The sequence below is a fragment of the Lacerta agilis genome, chromosome 12, assembly GCF_009819535.1.
Source record: "Lacerta agilis isolate rLacAgi1 chromosome 12, rLacAgi1.pri, whole genome shotgun sequence".
Classification (NCBI taxonomy): Eukaryota; Metazoa; Chordata; class Lepidosauria; order Squamata; family Lacertidae; genus Lacerta; species Lacerta agilis.
Window position 1 is genome coordinate 30,873,823 of NC_046323.1, and position 21,797 is coordinate 30,895,619.

At 41.9% G+C, this 21,797-nt stretch overlaps 1 protein-coding gene across 1 annotated transcript in view; it reads left to right on the top strand.

Annotated features, from left to right (window-relative positions):
- Positions 1 to 15,662, top strand: part of HEPACAM2 (HEPACAM family member 2) — a 28,128-nt gene extending 12,466 nt beyond the window's left edge. Inside the window, 6 exon segments of the mRNA XM_033166126.1 lie at positions 3,576 to 3,875; positions 12,365 to 12,490; positions 12,576 to 12,600; positions 12,728 to 12,765; positions 13,509 to 13,582; positions 15,549 to 15,662. Of these exon segments, the coding sequence (XP_033022017.1) occupies positions 3,576 to 3,875; positions 12,365 to 12,490; positions 12,576 to 12,600; positions 12,728 to 12,765; positions 13,509 to 13,582; positions 15,549 to 15,662 (677 nt within the window).
- Positions 15,663 to 21,797: the final 6,135 nt, after the last annotated feature.

A 21,797-nucleotide genomic window follows, 5' to 3' on the forward strand; every position in this document is an offset into this window, starting at 1 on the left:
GCATCACATATATATGATGGGCTTTGGATTGACTGAATGCTTCTTTCCATCCTAGCCACATCCATGCCATTTACAGCTTCTCTCCCCTGAGAATCCTGGGAACCATAGTTTGTTAAGGATTCTGGGAATTGTAGCTCAAACTATGGTTCCGGGGATTTGCGGAGGGGTGGAGCTAGAACTTTCAAAGTGGTATAAGAGTGCTTTAAATGTATGCTGTGGGTGTGACTTGATACCATGCAGTACACTGCAATGTCCATTACTATTACAACCATTGGTGCTAACTTGAGGCTTTCCATAATGGGTATTTTGTAAGCGTTGAGCGCCAATGTGAACCTTCTATTTAGCTTTGGTTATGCAGTATTAGGTCACGAAGGCCAACCTGTTCTTCCTAGTTTTGCACTAAGCGATTTCCGTACGAAAGTGCAATTGGCTTTTAGTACATTTGTTTTGCAATTAGCAGACAAACCAAACAGACCATGAGTAGTACTGATTTTTATTTTTATTTAATCTTCTAAAAACATTTTATTTTATTTTTAGATGAAATACTTCTAGCTTTTAAAGGACATTTTCAGAATCATTCTTCTCTGGCAGGGCTACCGCTTTTCCGATGCCGTTCTCCAAAGAGGGAACCTTTCCTTTTGACTCAGTAAATGCTATTTACTAAATGACTTGTAAAATAATAAATCACCACTTCTTAGCAACAATTTACCTCTCAGTGGGAACATGACCAATTGGCTCCTGTCACCACGAAACTGTTATCCATCTTGTTTCTGAGCAGATGGCAAGTATTTACTGTGAGTGACCTTTATTATTACTGCAATTCTCCTGGCAGCAATGGCATATGGTATACATGGACCCTGGGGCCAAGACTGGCTTCTTATTGGGAGAACTGGTAGCTGGCAAACAGGGGTTTGTTTTTTTACTGTGCTAATGATAAAGTTCATATTGAATTATATGACTCGAAAGGAGAATTTGGTAGATGAGATCACTTCAGGTCAGGGTGGCCTCTGTGCTATTACAGGATGACCTTTTCCCTTGCTAGCCATTGGCTCCACTTTGTAAAGAAAAAGCAGAAACAAGACATGTGTAGATTAAATTGTGCAGCAAGTGTGATGAGGCATTTGTTTTAGTTCAGCAGGCAACCTGGGCTTTACTTTCATTGAGTTCTGGAACTGCCCACAAAATAGCAGATCTTGCAAAAGTTATCTCTTTCTATACCTTATTGCACAAGATGGGGCCGGGAGGAGGAGCAACTTTCCCCCTTACACAGATAGTAGTGCGTTTGCTGTGAAGATGGTGGCCCCATGGTAGCACCTTGTTCTACCACAGACTCTCCCACTTCCTGGTGCTGAGGCTGTATTGACTAACCCTTTCTCTAGCTGATGCGGGTGGCACTGTGGTCTAAACCACTGAGCCTCCTGGGCTTGCCAATCAGAAGGTCGGCAGTTCTAATCCCCGTGATGGGGTGAGCTCTTGTTGCTCTGTCCCAGCTCCTGCCAACCTAGCAGTTCGAAAGCATGCCAGTGCAAGTAGATAAATAGGTACCACTGTGGCGGGAAGGTAAATGGCGTTTCCGTGCACTCTGTTTTCTGTCACGGTGTTCCGTTGCACCAGAAGTGGTTTAGTCATGCTGGCCACATGACCTGGAAAGCTGTCTGTGGACAAACACCAGCTCCCTTGGCCTGAAACAAGATGAGCGCTGCAATCCCATAGTCGACTTTGACTGGACTTAACCATCCAGGGGTCCTTTACCTTTTACCTAGCTGTCTGAACACCTGTGTGCAAGCACATACATGTGCTGGCTTCATTCTGCCCTGAAGATCCAGGGTGACTGGAGAACAAATGCCCTCTCATTGCTATATGATACCTGAGATTGAGCAGGTTGGACCAGGAAAGGATGTTGGGTTGCTTGTATTTATACCAAACTCAGCAAATCCAGAAGCTGCAGACATCCTGCCAATTGCAGGATCCACATTTGCATATCCTCATTTCCTCCCGTACCCAAAGAAGGCTCCAAAGCTTAAGTGCACCCAGTCATAAGCTCCAAAACAAGCCTAGGTGGTTTTCAGTTCAGCCACAGTCCCTGACAATATGGTTGCTTTGATACATATGGCCTCATCAGTTCCTGTTTGTCCTTTGAAGACAGCAGGTGTGCCAGCTCCAGGGGGCTAAACCCTTTTGGGAGGGCTATATTTTGGGGGGAGGCTGCTTCCTAATGTCGCTGCTCCAGTGGCCGGCTTCTCCTCCTCCTTCTCCTGCTGTGGAGGGGAATGAGAGTCGAAGCAACCTCCCACTGGTGACGGCACCAAGAGGAGGCAGAGGAGCAGCCACCGATACTGTGCAACTGCTGCATTTGGCCCTGACCCCAGCTCCTCCCAATGTCCTGACATCACACACACAACATCCCCCCCCCCCCCCGCAATCGCCCTCACAAGCTGGTGCCTCTGGAAGACAGAGTCATAGGAAGAAATAAGGAATCCTTGGTTGATTGGCTAGGGTGCATCTCCTAGGTCTACAGCGCAATTGTTCAGTAAATAAAAAACCAGCTGCAAGCACCATAAACTCTATTTACCCGAGAGTTATTCCAGAACTAATTTATCTCTCTCCTCCCCCTGTAAATAGAAATCCTATGTAATTTACTTTGATATGTAAATAGAAGAGTTTCACCCTTGTCTTTCACCCTGTGCAAGGTTCATACAAGTTTTCGTGGTTTTAGATCCACTGTTGTGTTGCGTAAAATGAAGAAATGGCCATTTATCCCAGCTTTGCTATAGTGTTGTAGTGAAAGATGCTTGTTTAATGGGCAGCGAAGTTGTCCTTCGTAGATGGAATTCAGGTCACATCTTCCTGGCACCCTGGGGGCTGAAACCATAGCAGTCAGGATGATTGAAAGAAAGAGTTTTGCAATTTGAATGTGACAATAGTCCTGATTTGTACATATGCTTATGGTAAGTCAATACATTTTAGAGGAAAAAACAATGCCCTCATTTTTTTGGATTTGGCTTGGAAGCAACCCCTTATGAAAGCTATGTTATTGTCTGGGTGGAATAAGGTCCAGCCTAGACATGACATTATGTCAATAGAAGCAGCTTTTCTTAGGTCTTTCCCCCTGTTAATAGCTACATTTGTGGGGAGGCGTATTTTCCATCTTAACTTGAAGCAGGGCAGTTTCAATTTATGGTTTAAGAAGCTGTATTGTTTCAACAAACCATGGTTTAACAGTTTAGGGTTAGGCGATAAAGCTAAACTATGGTTAATCAGAAATGTCTGCTCTCCTCCTCACAGCCTCCACAGAGGAGAGAAGGGGTGGTTGAAAGCCAGTGTCTCACTGTGGCTCATCCTCATAAAACTAAATCACAGTTTAGCGGTACATGCGAAGGAGGCCTCAGAATGGAAAGAAAGTTTAAAATGCAATGAAGCCAAAGATCATCTTTATATGGATTTAAGATACAGCTAGAAAAAACAGCATGTGAAAGAGAAATATCGCAGTTGGAAGATCTGACATAACAGCAGTCATTTGTCATGTTTTTCTGTTGTGTTTATATTCTCTCTCTTTAATTGTTATATTCACACAGATGGGCCCTATGGACTTACCATAAATTCTGACAATGGCCAGAAGTTAGGGGATTATTTTACTTTTAACAAAGGGGAAGCAGTCCAGCTTTACTGCTCAGCAGACTCCAATCCACCAAATATTTTTTATTCATGGACCCAGAGGGCCGACAACTCCACGCGCCTCATTAAGTATGGAAGGTCCCTGGAAGTTGTATCTGAGAAGGTAACACAGAAAACAGAAGAATACAGGTGCAGAGCTCTCAACAACAAGACTGGGAAGTGGAAAGAAACCCACATATTTGTGATTATGATGCCAAAAGGTAAGAATTAATGCTTGCATGTCAACCTACAAGGTTTGTACAAAACTTCCAAGCCACTGTCAGAAAACTCAACCAGCCCAATATCTTAGAGACAGAAGGGAAAGCCTCACCAAACTTGTTTAATCATAGTTCCCTATCACCAAAGGGGTCCTGGGTAGTGAAATTTTGTGGTTTCCGCATAGGAGATCATTGTAATTCAATAGGTACAAATGAGACCAAAGTTTTTAGCATAGAGGTGCCCTTTATGAAAGGTTTGGCATCTTCAGCACACAAAAAACAACAACACTGATACAGTGACTAATTTATGTAGTAGGATCAATCAATATAACTATATTTACTTACTGAAAAATGACATGAAAGGGAACCTATATAGGAAGAAATCAAGGGTGATCTCTGAAATTTTGCTCTTTTCTCCACTCCTTATCATAGCTGTCAACTTTCCCTTTTCTTGCAAGGAATCCTATTCAGAATAAGGGAATTTCCCTTTAAAAAGGGGAAAAGTTGACAGCTATGCACCTTATCCAAACTAGAGTTGTTGGCCTTTAATACACGTTATGCTTCTGGCATAGAGGTAAGTGGTATGTTAGGTAATTCAGCTGTGAATGAAACACTTGAGTTGACAAGGAAACAGTAGAGCCAACATTGCTGTTGTTCTACCTGCCCATGACTGCTGCAGTGTAACTACATTCCGGCCCTTGAACATCACAGTAGGTTAATGCGGTTATTAGTATACACCTATCCTGATCATGAGACTTAAGAGTTTCCCATACATACTCCAGAAGCCTAAATATACGGTAGGCAGCATTGATAAATCAAGCAACCTCTTCTTTTGTACTATTTGCCATAGTGAATGGTCTAGGATAGGGGTGGGGGACCTGTGGCTCTCCAGGTGTTGTTGGACTCCAGCTCCTATGATCCCTGTTCAAAGGCCATGCTAGCTAGGGCTGATGGGAGCTGCAGTCTAACAATGTATGGAGATCTGGAAGTTCCCCGTTCTTGCTCTAGGAGCACTCAATGAACCTTAATGATGTTAAGAGGATGCAGAACGTACCGGTACTAGTATCTCGGAGAGACCAAATGAGATCCACGTAAGCTGTTTTTCTAGTGGGATATAAGCAGGATAAATAAATATGAATCAACAAGGCTGCAATACTATACATGCTTACCTGGGAGGGATGGAGTCCCATTGACCACAAAGGGGATTACTCCAAAGTTGACCCATATAGTGCTTTAAACAAGAAAACTGCTAAGGTAAATTCTTTCCTATCAGATTATAGCTGATCTGTAAAGTTACAGAAGTATTTTTTTCTTTATTAATTAGTTAAAAAATGTTTAAAATGCATTGTGTAAAATTGCACAAGTTCCATCTCTTTCCCTGCCCCCCTTTTCTACATAGAAAAAAAAATGTTAGAATGAGGAAAACTCTTACACGCTGCCCTGTTATTAAGTATATATCTTTTTCACATAGCCATTACATTAATGTAAACTCAGGTTATTCAGATGTTGCCTTACAGGACATTTCACAAGCTTGTTTGGCTTTGACAACACAAAGACCTGAGCCTTTACGCTTAAGATAAATATGGTCAGCAGCTGCCTATTGTACAAAGGGATTTAATATAATCACAGATGAAAGTTCTGTGTTTTCAAACACACTGAAAGGAAAATAGGTTACAATTTTACAGTGAAACCTATTCAGGTTTTTTTAAATGACGCCTCGGAAAGAGAAACATAATCAAAGGTTTTGTGTTGTGTAAAATTACATATTCCCTATTCATGGAAGTAAAATAGGACTCAACTGAATAGGATAATAAAAGCACAAATATTACAGTTTATGGTAAGATCTGAAAAGCTAGCAAAACCTGCAAAATGCTGGTCTGCACATTTTCTATTTTCTATTTACACTTTTAAGAATATGTCGCCAATCACATCTTAGTTAACTCATACTGTTAAAAAACTGAGCTCATATATACAATTACATATCATTGGGTTTGCTTCACATCAAACCAATATTTGTTGCTTAGAAGTGCTATGAAAATAAAGAAGAAACCCACTAGAACTTGTGGCAAGATAGCCAATCTAGTTTGTGTTAGAGAGATCTAACTGCACTGGTTAGAGAGGATTTCACTGGGATTTTGCAGGGACCCCCTGATCTGTCTGTGGCCCCAATATGTAGCCCCCAGATCATGATTATTCACCTTGTGCCTGCCCAAACCGGATCCGTCCCTGGAACAAATCAGGGGGTGGGGCTAAGGATCTTTCTAAAAGGGTTTTTAAATTGAGGCAGGCATGCCCAGGCCTGATGGCTCCTTAGGATCACTGGATCACCATGGAGATCTGCTGGAGTATCCATCTCCCCTTGGACTTTGCCTGAGGAGACCATGCTTAGCCATACATACCAGATAGGAGGGAGTTGTAGCTCAGCAACATATGTAGGGCCAAATGTTCCCCACATTATAACACAGAGTAGGTGTCAAGGTTCAGTCCTGCCCCAGACGTCAAATCTAAGGTCTCTTCACATGAAAAGCAAGGAGATTTGGAGAATCTCCATGCTGCTAATGGTCATGAGGAGCAATCAGATCTAGACTTTCCTGCCTCAGGACCAGAGGTTCCTACACCAGCTGCCTGAGTTCCTGGCAGCTCTCAGATCCACCCCACCTCACCAGGGCCATAGGAGCAGAGGGGATGGCGAGCCAGACAGGAACTTCAGAGCGGTCACCAAAGGATGCTTTGATGTCAAGGGTGCTTCCCAGCCAAAGGAATGTACATGGCAGATACTTCTTGTCAAATATAGCACAGCCAATTCTACAGCTCTGGACTCTATGGAGCAGTTGCAGCAACTGGCGGCCACGTCCCCTCGACCAGTTTCTGTACCTTCAGAATGAAGGTACATAATTTCAGAATGAAATTAATAAGCATATTTTGTTTAAGGATATAAATCACAATTAACAACGACACGGACACAGGTTAGTTCTGTAACGTCTAACTTGTGACCTTCAGAGTTTTACAGTTTGTGACTAATGGTGTTATTGGTTTCTATGATGCCAATATTAGCAGGCTTGTAAAAAGAGGCAACAGTTTATGGTTCCTTATCTTGCAAAGCGAGGCCTCAAACGACTAAAATAAATTAGTCGTAAATATAGGAAGCATGTAGGAATATACATCCCGTACCACGGTGGCTTGTGCTTCTGCTCAGAGATGTTATTTAGAACTGTAAGTCTCAAGTGCAACTTTCCTGAACTAAGGAATTGAAGCTCCATTTAAAAAAATACTTAGCAAGGAAACATGGGGTGGATTTAAAACACACAGAATCACCAGGTCATCTGCAGAACTCTTGGGTGGATTCAGATCTCTGGGAGCTAGTTGATCACTGTATTAGCTTTGCACATTACACCAGAGAAGTGGAAGAAAAAGACTGACTATCTGTGAGGGCCACTTTTCCTCGGTAATAGGCCAATGCTTCTCTCTGAACTAAGGCTCCCGAAGTAGACAGAAAGTTTAGGTGTGTATGTCTTCCTCCTGGCTTTCCCCTTCCCAATGCGGCCATCGGGAGCTGTCAGTTTCAATGGAAGAAGGGTGAGTTGGAGACAGGGGAGAATGTTGCTTAACACTTTCCCTTTGGGGCTGTTTTCCTCTCAAAATTCACACACACACACACACACACACACACACCAATTTTCTTCTCTTCTACACATGGAAGAGAAATCTATGGATGAGTGGGAAGATGTCGATACCCCTATGTATTTCCCCTGTGTGTGAAAGCGGAAGGAGGAAGTTTGAGTGGCAAAATGGCCAGAGGGGCAAGGGCCTTCTTCCCGGTGGCCCACACAACATGAGACCTTGAGGTTTCTCCTGCAGGGAGATGGACTAAAGGGGCACTTCCAGACTGTTGCTATTTTGGGGTGGGATTCAATCACATACCAGCAAACTCAGGTTAAATTAAAGTTGATTGGTAGCTCTTGTGCAACAAAACCCACTTCCCTCCCCCTCAAAAAAAGGAACTTTGTTTATTGTGATAAAGAAAGTGATGGAGAAATGCACTAGAAAGTGTGGGGTGACCCTTGCTTTGAGGCAACAAATTGGAATGAATGCTCGATAAATAGCTGACGTCATCTAACCTCCCCACAAATTTTGGCCAAACGAATCAAGATGAATGCTCAATAAGCAGGTTGTCTGGAAGCCACCATTGCCTTCACATCTAGAGCTCATGTGACCCTCCACAGGAGATATGCACAGGTTCCTCCATTCCACATTATCCCTGAAGAATTGGGGGAGGGGTCCAGATGTGCAATTGCACGTTATTTTTCTACAGCTTCTCCTGGAGTATGGCCACACTCAATCTGGATTGCCGACTACTCTCGGGTTGTTGTAAAGTTTCTTGACCCTATTATCAGTGCCAAAAATGGAAGTCTTTTATCTATTCTAGGGCATATCATTGTACCGTTACTAAGAGTAGTTGCTGAAATTCGTTTGCAATTTTGCAAAGCCATGGCTACAGCTTATCTCCCTCTTATTTGCTCTTAGTGAGATATGGGATTATATATATTTAACTAAAGACAGACACTCTGAGAGACAAATATAACATGAACTGGCACTCGGCAAAGCACCGACTCATGTGTCTTGTTACAAAAGCTGTGCACATCATAAGATAGCACATAATATATTTGGGGTATGTACAGATATACATTAAAAAAAATTAGAAAGAGAGAGAGAGAGGAGAAAAGGGTGAGGGAGCAGATACTGCAGTCTAAAACTGAATTCCCCATGTTGTTAACATTCATACTGATTCCTGTCCAGAATCTAGCTCAGGGAAAACTGGTTCTGTGGTTATGCAGCAAAGACAACAGGGCACTGCGCTGACTAGCCAGTATCTGTGACATCACAACCTCTCCTCCCCTTGGGTCCTCCAAGCAGACTATGACTCTCAGCATATCCTACATCACAGGACCATTGTAAGAATAACATGGGGGTGGGATCAGCTCCTTGGAGAAAATAGAGGATATAAATGTAGCACTTCACATGAAAATATGGCTAGAAGCAGAGAAACATAAGCAGTGAATGTCTGAAAACTGTCAGTGTTGAAGGTAGGAATAACTGTATTTAACAAAGCAAAAATTGAAGTAACCTACATCCAAGACACACCTTTTATTCCTCTAATCTAGTGTGTCTGGTATATGTTTAACTTGATGACACATTTCACATTACTTTCCCCCCCCCCTGCACGCACACACACAATAAAAACAGTGATTTTGCAAAGATTTTTTAAAATGTCATGTGCCAGGGTTCTTCCCTGATTTCCCCCCATGTGCCAGTCAACAGTATTTGGGGTGTGGCATCATTCCATATATCAAAAAAGCTAAAGGGAAATAATGAATCAGATGTGATGCTGAACATGTGCTCTGAGTTTCAGTTCAATTTATGCTCTAAAATTCCTATGTCCACATTCCTTTGTCTCATCCCTGTGCCTCAATGTATTGTGGGTGTTGTCAACATGGTTTAACGCTGTTTACCTGTCTCCTGGGAGCTGTGATTCTATGGGGTGGGGGGGAAGAGTACATGTGAACAAAAATGCATATATTGAGGTAAAATGTGCATTAAAATGGATATACTGCTGAAAATGCATACAAAAATGCATTATATTAGGAGAAATATGCTTTGGAAAAATGTGTTTATTAGGCAAGGTTGCATGCAAAATTGTGCACATGAATAGAAATTCGTAATAAAATGCTGGTCAATTTTCATGATGACTTCTTGAAACAAATTCAGAAACTGATGTGGAAATGTGGAAAACTAGGAATTTAAGATTGGACAAATTGGAAACTGAATTGAGCAGATTCGTCCATTTCTAAGGAAGACACAACGTGTGAAGTGAGCATAATAAGAAGTTAGGGTTCCTGCATGTCCATATTTTCCCAGACATATCCAGAATACTGCAGTCGGCAGCAGCATCTGGGTAGAAATTGGGGAAATGTCTGAAATATGGCAACCCCTCTAAGAAGTGGGCTGAAATTCTAGGAAGATGTTGATAAATATATAGAAAATTCTTTCCAGTAGCACCTTAGAGACCAACTGAGTTTGTTCTTGGTATGAGCTTTCGTGTGCATGCACACTTCTTCAGATACCAACACGGCTATGGCAGACCAACACGGCTACCCACCTGTAACTGATAAATATATAGTTAATTTGGTCTCCTACCTTGTAAGTAGATTTCCTTACATGAAGGAATATAACCAGTTAACCTACTTATCCAACCCTTCTAACGAAACAAATAATACTTTTTAAGTCTGAACTGCTAAACAGCTCCAGTGAAAATATAAACGAAGCATAAAGCAAATCCTATCTGAAAGTATAATGTTTAGTTAAACTATGAACCGAAGTATCTAACAACTTCAAATATATAACTGGATTGAAGAAGCACATATTTTTTTTCTTAAACAAACCCGTCTTCTCTGTGTAACCCATGAAACTCCCCAACTGTGCCAACAGCTGTTAGATATGAAAAGTAGTAAATGAAGCCACATCAGCTTCATTGTTAGGTAAGCGTCACAAAGCTGTCGCGGGTGCATTCATTTTGAAGGCTGCGTCGCACTGCAGCAGCCTGCAAGGCAGCTGGCAAACGTGGATCCAGATCACAGATAATCTGGGCTGGCTTTCTCCTAGGCTGGTGGTTGCCCCCAGTGCCAAAGCAAGGGAAGTTAGGAGGCTGGAGATTTGAAGGAGGGAGGTGCGCCCTCGACAAGACACTCTGGGGCAGTTCTAAGATGTTACTACGAATTTTCGCTTGTCGTACAAGCGAATCCAGAACTGAAGTAATGAGAACGAGGTGTGAGTGCCCTCTAGCGGCCACATGCAGCCACAGCAAGTGCAACCCTTGAGGAACAGTTCCAACATTGAAAGGTGAAGAGATACTTTAAAATAATGAAAACAGAGCATAACAGATTTGTAGAAAATAGCTTAGGGCCTGCTATTTCCATTCCTGGCTTAACCCAGAACGAAAGCGAATCCAGTATCCATCTTGTGAATTGACACTGCCAAAAAGGAAACTGTCTACAAATTATATTTCATCAAAAAATTCATTACATTTGACTCCACAGTTTTGCTCTCGTTACTGCTGACTGACAGCGGCAGCCTGGTGATATGCAAATTTAGGCATATGCCCAAGCACACCTATCTGCACATAATCAGGTTGCAGTGGCATCTAGTCTCTCCCCCCCCCTTTCATATTTCACCATGAATGCACTCCTTATGTAAAAATCTGAACCCCACTTTCCACCATGTAGGTGTCAAAGCATCTAACAACAATAAAATATGAAATATGCAAAAACATAAATTAAGCTTCTAAAATTTAAAAACGTCAACCGTTAAAAATCCGAATGCACAAATAAGCTGAATAAATATCCCATAAATCAGTGTTTTTCAACCTTTTTTGGGCAAGGGCACACTTGTTTTATGAAAAAAATCACGAGGCACACCACCATTAGAAAATGTTTAAAAAATTAACTCTGTGCCTATATTGACTATATATAAAGTAATTCTCTTGAATAGGAATCAAATAAACACAATTTTTCCCACGGCACACCAGGCAACATCTCGCGGCACACTAGTGTGCCGCGGAACAGTGGTTGAAAGACACTGCCATAAATCCTTTGCTTTGGGAAAAACAGGAGAGAGAGAGCACGGTAGGAAGTGGGTAGCAAATTTACTGCTGCACATTTTGAGTGTGCAAATGGCACGGCCGAACGAAGAGTAGAATGAAGAAAGTTAAGGCTATGCAACTCTTACCAAAACTGATCTCAAATAGCTGTGGTCCTTGGTGTAAGGTGTTTGTTGGTTTTCCCCAGGACAGCTTCACTCCACGTCAGTGGAGGCTAAGCAAATTTGGTCAGATGGGGACACTGCCTCACCAACCTCTTTGTCTTCAGCCAGTTCCCAGCCTGCCTACCTTTTTACATGTCAGGGGGTGACCTTGCCTTCCAGGTTCCTCCTCCTTAGCGTCAGCGCTGCCATTGTAGAACTGCTCAGGGATAAGGGGAGACAGGGGACTAGAATTAATTGCCATTGATTCTGGCTCCACCTCCATTTGGCATCTCCTCTCTGCCTTCTGCCTGGCCAGCCCCAATGGGCAGCAGCCATCATGGCCCCGTGCACATGTTCTCAGAACACATTTGTTCCTACCGTCATCACATTACCCACAAACTCTTGAACTCGATCCACTCAGAGACCAGGCCAAATAAAGGACTTCAGTAATTTTCTGCTCTTCTCTGCAACACAAGTGAAGTCAGAAGAAGAAACGATAAGTTTCAGGGCCAGTTAAATCGTGTTTAAGAAGTATTTTCCACTGGTGGCATGCAGACACGAGAGTGGAAGAAGCAATTCCGGGGATATTTAGCTCTAGCTCCAAAGCACTGCTGTGTGCAGTGTTTTGCATTATAGGCCTGGCCAGAATGATAAAGTGCAAATCAAATATCAACTTCTGTTCTTCTCTGACACAGGACTGGAGCAGCTGGCTCAAACAGAAAAATATTTGTCTCCACTAGGAATAATATGTGGAATTTCCTTATTTTTGATAGTATCAATGTTCTTTCTAACGTTATGGAAAAGATTCCAGCCTCATAAAGGTACGTTAAATTAACGCTGGAATAAATTCAAAGCTTCTGTGAACCGTAACAAAAAGGGCTGATTGTTCTTTGTCTCTTTTTTCAGTTCTACAGCAGAAACTGCAGACCAGGTAGAAAACTTAATTATAATTTGTCCACACGAAGATTTTAAAAGAGGGGGGGGGGACGCAGCATCTTTTTGCTGCCTACGATTCCACACTGAATTTTAAATAATTGTATTTCTGTTTAATGTTTCAGGCCTGAAGCAGATTACAGAAAAGCGCAAACTATTTCAGGTAATATATGATATAAAGAGTTAAATGGAAATAGACCTCTTTAGAAGCTTTCAGAAGAATTAGAGAGAGGAGGACAGCAAAATGACAAACTAGATAATTGGTTAGATAATGATTAGGTTTCCAAGCCTTTCCTTAAAAGCAGTATCTTGGAAGGGGGAGCAAATGGCTGTGGGGGATAGTGCTACAATTGGGAGTTGGGGGTTGCTTGCTGCTTTTCCCATCTAAATAGCACCTGCTATTTTCACCATAAAGGAAAACATTCATCCGGTATCCCCAATGTGGAGCCCATGGGCACCATGTTGCCCTGAGAAACTCCATTTGGTGTGTGCCAAGGCCCTCCTGCCCCTCCCTCAGTGGAGGCGGATTGCCTGCTTTGAGCAGGGCTTGCTTGATTTTAAACATCTGTCTTTTTGTTGTTGTTGTTGTTAAGTGTGTGTAGGTGTTTTGCCTGTTTGGAACTGGTAGGCATAGTCAACTCCTGTTCTTTATCTGAGGAACAGAAAGCCAATCCTGCTCCCAGTTATTACGATGTCAGATTATCAACCGGTGAGTGGTTACAACCACCTGCCAAAGTTGGCCCACAGGGGTGGGGAAGATAAAGATGTGGTCCTCTGGGGTGCCAAAATGGCACCCCACTTCTGCAAATCACACACTCTCATACCTTCCAGTGGGACTGAACCTGAGGTGGAACACAATTTCCCATAATTATTACTTTCTCTTTATTTAAATATCTGCACTTTTAGGGCATGAAAACGCACTAGATGATTTTGGAATATATGAATTCGTTGCCTTTCCTGATGCTGCAGGAATTTCAAGGGTAAGTGCTTATATCTCTGCAGCACGGATATCTGAAAAGCCATTTTGCCGGCAGTATTACAAAACAGAAATAGCCCTTGGTTTAAAGGCTTCCAAAAACAGAAATATAGATATATCCATAAAGAAGGAAGGTGGTTCATTTTAGCAACTCTAAATCTGACTCTTGTGTTCCGGTCTGTGTCTTTCATTGTTACTTCTTCATTCTGAGTGTGATAACCACTTCCCAAATCTTCTGAGCTTTTAGTGGCACTGAAAAGCTACACTATAAAGCCAGTGTGGTGGTAGGAGTTTTGGACTAGGATTCTGGAGATTCATGTTCGAATCCCCACAGAGCTATAAAGCTCACTGGCTGCCGTAGGGCCAGTTTCCCTCTCTCACCCTAGCCTGCTTCACAATGGGGTGTGTGTGTGTTTTTGCAAGGACAAAATGGAGGAAGAAATAATATGTGCTGCCTTAATATACTTGGAAGAAAGGGAGGATACCAATGAAATAAATACCTAAATGCTACAGAGTGCTTTAACATGTATAGATGAAAACTCAGCTTGCCCAAAAAATAAATGAATGGACGCCCACATCGCACACAGGACCCTGTCTAAACAAAACAAAAAATAAAAAAAATTCCTTCCAGTAGCACCTTAGAGACCAACTAAGTTTGTTCTTGGTATGAGCTTTCGTGTGCATGCACACTTCTTCAGATACACTGAAACAGAAGTCACCAGACCCTTATATATAGTGAGAGAGTGGGGAGGGGTATTACTCAGAAGGGTGGTGGGAATGGGTGATAGACTGGTAGGTGTGGAAAACCTGTTGACGACTGTTAACGATTGCAATTGGTCTTACAGGAAAAATCAAGGGGTGAGATGGCTAAAGACAGCTTTGTCATGTATAATGAGATAAGAATCCAATGTCTTTGTTCAGACCAGGTCTCTCCATGGTTTTAAGTTTGGTAATTAGTTGCAATTCAGCAACTTCTCTTTCCAGTCTATTTCTGAAATTCCTTTGTAGTAAGACAGCTACTTTGAGATCTTGTATAGAATGTCCTGGGAGACTGAAGTGTTCTCCTACTGGTTTCTCTGTCTTGTGATTCCTGATATCAGATTTATGTCCATTTATCCTTTGGTGTAGGGTTTGGCCTGTTTGTCCAAATATAGAGATCTGAAGGGCACCACACAACGATGGTTTACAAGCTATAAGGAACACCATTTCAGATAAAACCACAGCGGACTTTGCTACCAAACTCTGTCATTTTGTCCTTACCCACAACAACTTCAAATTTGGTGACGATCTGTTCCTCCAGATCAGCAGCACAGCAATGGGCACCCGCATGCCCCCACAATATGCCAACATCTTCATGGCAGATTTTAGAAAAGGGGGAAAGAGGTGGGTGGGATGGGGGGGGGAATCGCCAGCTTTTGAAAAGGCCAATTCATGTCAACGTGAAGCTGTGCCTTCGGTGTTATGGGCCCAACTCCCTCCCACTATAAGTCAGACAGGCATCGGCCCTGTGGAGTTTTAAATTCCTAGTTAAAATCCTATTTCAGGATGGTATTTGCATTATAAATTCTTCTCTGATGATTTCTTTTCTCATGCTCTTGTTTAAATTTCTGAGGTTTTAAATTTATGTCTTAAACTTGGCATGTTTTTGTCACTTTTTGCCACTTTGAGATCTAGATGGTGAAAAACAGGATATGTATTTTTTTAAAATAAATAAATAAGGTCTGTCCTCCCTCACTACAATCTATAGCCAGATAACACATTAAGCAAAACAGCTGCTGCACCACACTGTCCTGTGCTATAAGGGCCAGGGAGGAGCAAAGTGGGTGCAAATTCCTCTCTAGGAGACAATAAGCCATTGATTGATTTACCCTCATGTGCAAATAAGGCCTACACCTCATTGGCTCTATTTTAGGCTTCCATGTTAGTTTTGCCTATCTTGCTCAGAGAAAACCATTATTTCCTCCTTTCAGGTGTCAAGTTGGTCAGTTTCTGTCTCTGATGCTGCACAAGGCCAGGATTTTAATGGAACAGTTTATGAAGTTATTCGGCATATTCCTGAACAATATCAAGAACGTCAAGAGTAAGTTGTGCAAACCTAATTTGTCAACCAGGTTGCACAATGAGACTTCCTGGCAGGGGTCAACTTTAGTAATATGGCACCCTGAGCAAGGACAAAAATTGTCGTCGTCCCCCAATATTTATTGTTTTCACAATAATTCCAATATTACAATAATGGTAATCTGTTCATCAGGATTTTATTTTATAGCAGTCAATCAATCAATTAAAAAAACATATAGCCTGGCTTTTTAATGCCATTTGGTATTTCCAAGTAGGGAAATACAAAAATCAGAATAATTAAAACCATAAGAATTATAACAAAGTCTTGTGGTGCCTTAAAGACTAACGAATTTATTATGGCATATGCTTTAATGGACTACAGTCCATTTCATCAGACACAACTTACACAGACTCACTAAAATGGTTACCATTCTGGGAATTGTTAAGAATTACGGTAAATAAAATTTAGCAGAAAATATGAAGAAACATCTGGATGACAGTGGTTTTCATTCCAGAGAGCTCTCTCTCTCATATATTTTACAAATGGTGGGTTTGGTTTTTGGTTTGGTTTTTTACCTTTTCAAACATTACTTTGTCTGTGTCATGCTATAAGCTTACAGCACGGAGGACTTTATCACATTTATATTCTGCTTATGCATGACTTGAGTGTGCAACATTCTGTCCACTACACCCCACCCTACTTAACAGTTTGCAATGCTTCAGGAAATGTTTGCAGCGAGGATATCCTGTGATATCTTAAGACATCGCTTTGTGGTGGTTGTTTTGCTGCAACACACTGCCCCTCTGGAATTTGTTGGTATTGTTTATGGAATGAAGTTTAAAAGCTCCACACGCAGTCTTCTGAACCAGGAACTGTGACTCAATATCAGTTTGATTTGTTTTTCCCTCCTAGAGGCACATGAAAATGAAAGAATAGGGATGAAATATGTTTTTGGAAATAGAAGAAGCAACAAATGCTACAGCATGGGAAAGGATGGACCTGTCACTTTTAATGAAAATGCCATCTCAAGTTTAATAAGCAAATTGCACATTATATATATATATATATATATATATATATATATGCCTTGTTTAAACTATATATATAGTTACAGCTGCTGATTACATTTAAGACTGTAAAAGTTACAAATCCAACAATGAAATGTCTAAGTGTTGTCTATTCCATTACTGTATTCTAAAATATTAGATTGCTGCCATCTGTGCCCAACACTAAAATGAATGTGCCCTTAAGATTTTACATCAGCCTGTACTGTAAATAACGATAAATAAGTATATGTTAGCAGCATGATAGCTGTTCATTAGCAAATACCTGCTTTTTCTAAAGTCAGCAAACATTGCATTAAGTGAATATTGCAACTGAAATAATGAATAAAGTGCTTCACTGTGATTGCTATATTTCAAAACTGTAAATATGTATGTATGTGCATGTGTATATGTATTCAGTGATGGCTAGTACCCTCACATGGAAGGAAGAGACTTTAACTCTTTTTCTTCACCACAGTTCTGATTTGGGTCAAGGGAAGAATGCAGCTGCTATATGAATCATCTGGAGTCTGCTTTGACCCTGGGTGCAATGCAGAGATGGGGTATGAGTTCAAGCCCCCAAATAAATTCTCCCCTGTGTTACTGTGTCTCTTCACCAAAAACATATGATTTTGCAGAGACAAAAAACAACAACATACCCCCATATGGTAACTACTGCAAGAACAGTATGCACTAGACAAATTAAAATTAAAAATTAAAATTAAAAATATTAAGAAGCTTGTGCATCTCTGTTCTCTTCTGGCATGGCTGCAAGAAGGAACTTGGAAACTATAAGTAAGAGTTCAATGACAGTTAAACTAAAATGGTAGCAGAAACTTCTTATCAGTCTCCTGCAGCCACACCAGAGTCCACAAACCCAGAGAAGATATCTAAATGCAGCCAAAATGTGGTACTAATGAGAGAAAAACAAACACCCAAAACTTTATTATAGACAGAATCTGGATGGATTTTTCTAAAAGCTTAATTAAAATTTGCAGTGATGTTCAATATTGTTAAAGCACACGATGAATTCAATATGTAACATGTTTTAGTATGTTATGATGAATATATGTAATAAATTTGATGAGATTTTGAATTTTAAAAAGGGATTCTTTTATTGTGTTGCTTGGAACCACACAGGTGGTGGCTTGGCATTCTTGTTAAAACAATCATAACTGTTTGGACCTCTTGGTTTTCTTTTCTGTGAACTGGATAATTTTAGTTCCTTTTGTTTTTCTTCATGTTATGTGCTCTAGTAGGATTCATACACTACTCTAGCTGTGTTAAAATAGAAAACCCTAGAAGCTGCATGTAAGAGGCAACACAATAGAAGTTTATAAAATTATGCATGGCATGGCATGAACACTGGAACTCATGGACTGAATGTTGCAAGATTCAGAACAGATATAAGAAAGTACTTATTCACATAGCATATAGTTAAGCTATGGAACTTGCTCCCACAGGAGACAGTAATGGCCACTAACTTGGATGGCTTTGAAGAGGATTGGACAAATTCATAGAGTGTCAGGGGCTGGACAGAGGAGGAATGGTGGGGACCGCTTCCCCCACCCTGAACTTTCCAGAGAAGAGGAAGACAGTTCAGAATTACAACAGGGGTTTGAGGGAGGTCACAGCTCAGGAAGATGAGGGGAAAGTTGGGAAATAATGTGAGAGGAGGAGGCAGAGCCGGAGCAGCTGGCTGACACGTTATCACTAGAAAGTATTCCAGCCTCCATGTTCTCCCAGAACCCAGTGAGCATTGAAAGCAGGAGCGCAAAGGGCTCAGAGACAGGTGGCCCTAAGTGGCAATTGTAAGGTGGGTGGTGCTGTTGATGATTGAGGAGAGAAGGTGGGTAGAGATTACTCGGAGCAACAACGTTACTCCAAGAGTCTGCCTTTCTAAGCCTCTCTCTGTGAATATTGAATAAACAACATTGGTAAGAACTTTCCTTGCCTTATGCATTCCTGGCAACCTACTGTGGGGGGTTGGATCCTCTGGCACTTGACATGGAGATGGCTGTCAATGGTTACTAGTCGAATGGCTATGCACTGCTTCCTCGGGAGGGGAGCACACTTGTGCTCAGATCCTGCTCGAGGGATTCCCTACAAGTAACTGGTTGGCCACTGTGAGAATAAGGTGCTGGACCACAATGGGCCATTGGCCTCATTCAGCAGGCTCTTCTGGTCCCCGCCCCCCATAACATACTATGTTCTTTCAACCTCCAGTACCCAAGGTTGAAAGGATCTGTGCAGGGCAGACGCCTAGTTATTGTATAAATAGGGAAATATTATCACAGCTCATTAGAAAATGAAACAACTACTGAGTTTTGGTTTTCACAGAAACGAAACCATGTATATGAATAGATTATGATGATATAATTTCAGAAAACCAACACCCAGGATTAAAATGAATGCACAAAGGTATACCATGAATAAAAAGAAAGCCACTTAATCTTCCATGACACGACAACAGGGCAGCCTAACATTTTGACAGCACTCAGAAGCTGAAAAGACTGACTTAGTAATAAGCTATGGCCATTCCTGGATCAAGATAGCCTTACTATAGTAATATCCACTCTTGCAACCTGGCATTTAGCTTACTCTAGTGCACTCTATGTAGGGCTAGCTACCCTTGAAGACAATCCAGAAATTTCCACTAATGCAGAATGCAGCCGACAAAAGAGTTGACAGGTTTCTCTGTGCCCTGCTGTGAGTTCTGAAGACTTCTCCCTGCAAGGCCCTTTGCCCCTGGACTAGGGGGCGGGGACCAGACTCACCAGCCCTATTGAAGAAGCTCCTCATGAGGCCGGAGGAACATTGCCCGGCTGTGAGTGTGAAGGCCGCTCCCTGCAAGGCCCTTTGCCCCTGGGCTAGGGGGCGGGGACCAGACTCACCTTGCTCAGCATAAGAGACTCCTGAGAGGCTGGAGGGACGTTGCCCTGCTGTGAGTCCTAAATGTTTTTTAATAGTTTTTAATCTGTGGTGTTTTAAGTTTTGTTTATTGTTTTTGCTCTTTTGGGAGTGGGATAAACAGCTTGCGATTAGTTTGATTTTAGTATAACTAATTTTTTGTTCGTTTTTCTTTTTTAAATCAGCTTCTACTGCTTTATTGGTTTATTGTATAGTTTGTAGAACATATTCTGTTCTGAAGGGGAGAGGGTCAGGTCTGCCTGTGAGTGGGCCCCAGCCAACAGAATGGCTGGGGCAGGATCCATGGGAGGGGGGGCAGATGCACTGGGACACCAGATCTCAGTGGTCATGGGCAGGAGGAGGAGTTACACTAAGACCAGACCATGTCATTACCGGGGAGGCAGGTTGAGTTGTTGTTTAAAGAATATCCCTGCCTCTGGGTCTGGTCTTGACTGGAAGGATACTGGAATCAGCAAGGGAGACCCACATGACCCAAAGGTGCTGCTGTGCAATGCGGAGTCTGTAACCTGAAGCGTCTGCAACCTGAGGTACCACTGTACTTAACAGATCACCTCATATCAGTCAATGTGGTCTCTGATATTGGCAAATATTTACACGTGTATCCCTTTCTGTTTCAGGAAATGATAATTCATGCAGACATGTACAGGTTCCTAAACATTCCACATGGACATTGAACTAATATGTTTAATGTGATTAACAGTTAATCAATCTACTGAGTAGAAGTCAAGTCTCTGTTGGGTCCAATTTTGGATTATATTGCCTCTGGAAGGATGAACCCTACCGCTAAGCAGTGTGGGCAGCCACCACAGGTGGACATGCTGGGGGGTGGGGTAGCTGTAATTTCAACAGAGTTGGAGGCTGTAGGTCAGGTGCAGGGTTCAGAGCTGAAGACTGGGAGATCATTGCATCTGATGCTTTCAGATAGTAACCCCCAGGGATCCTCCCAAAACACCGGGTTCTGTAGGGTCAGAACCCAGACCCTCACAGGCACCTTCCCCTTAGGAACCAGATACCTCCCACTACACATCAGTCCAGTGGCACAGGGAGTGCACCATGAGGGTGACCATTCAGCAGAGGGGGAAGGCTAGTCTTTCACAGGCTGCCATAAGTCTTCTACAAGGCGATGGTGCCCAGAGGAAGTAGTCTGGAGAGAGAGGCTTAAAAGGCCCCAATGTGCTCCCAACTGTTGTTAGAACAAGGGACTTATTTGGAAATAATAATAATAATAATAATAATAATAATAATAATAATAATAATAATTTATTTATACCCCACCCATCTGGCTGGGTTTCCCCAGCCACTCTGGGTGGCTCCCAACAGAATATTAAAAACATGATAAAACATCAAACATTTAAAACTTCCCTAGACAAGGCTGCCTTCAGATGTCTTCTAAAAGTCAGATGGTTGTTTATTTTCTTGACATCTGATTGGAGGGCATTCCACTGGGTGGGTGCCACTACCGAGAAGGCCCTCTGCTTGGTTCCCTGTAATTTCACTTCTCACAGTGAGGAAACCACCAGAAGGCCCTCGGCTGAACGATGGGGGTGGAGACACTCCTTCAGGTATACTGGTTGCCTTTCACCAGTCTTGCCATGAGCCAGCCTTGTGACTTTGCTCTGTATTCCTACTTTCTCAGATGTAGGGCAGTGGGAGCATGGGGCAGCACCAATTTCCCAACAACACCCTTTGTGACATTCACTCCATGGCCAGAGGAAAGCACTCCTACATGCAGAATCTTTTCGCACCCAATCAGTCATGTGTGTTTGCGCCGCAATCTGTTTAATTTTACAATTTTCCTTGCATTATTGCTTTGAGCTGTATTTTATAGTAGTTTTATTCAGATTTTTTAAAACTGTATGTCAAAAATCACTTTGAAAGCTTGGTTTTAGTTGAAAAACACCCAAGAAGCTTGTGTAATAAATAGGGGTGGGGGGGGGAGGGAATTGATTATGTTTGCATTTAAAAGAGAATTTGCTTTCTCTGCACTTTCCAAAACATGTGTAACACATGAACTGAAACACAGGCATCCTTCGAAATTCACTTTTCTGAATTTTGCATTGCAGTTTTCCAGCCAAGTAATGTGTACAAAAAAGAATATAATATGGTAAGCTGTGCATAAAAATGCATCTATTAGCAAAAATAACACAGAGACATGGGGAAAATGCTTTGCAAAAATGTGTATATTA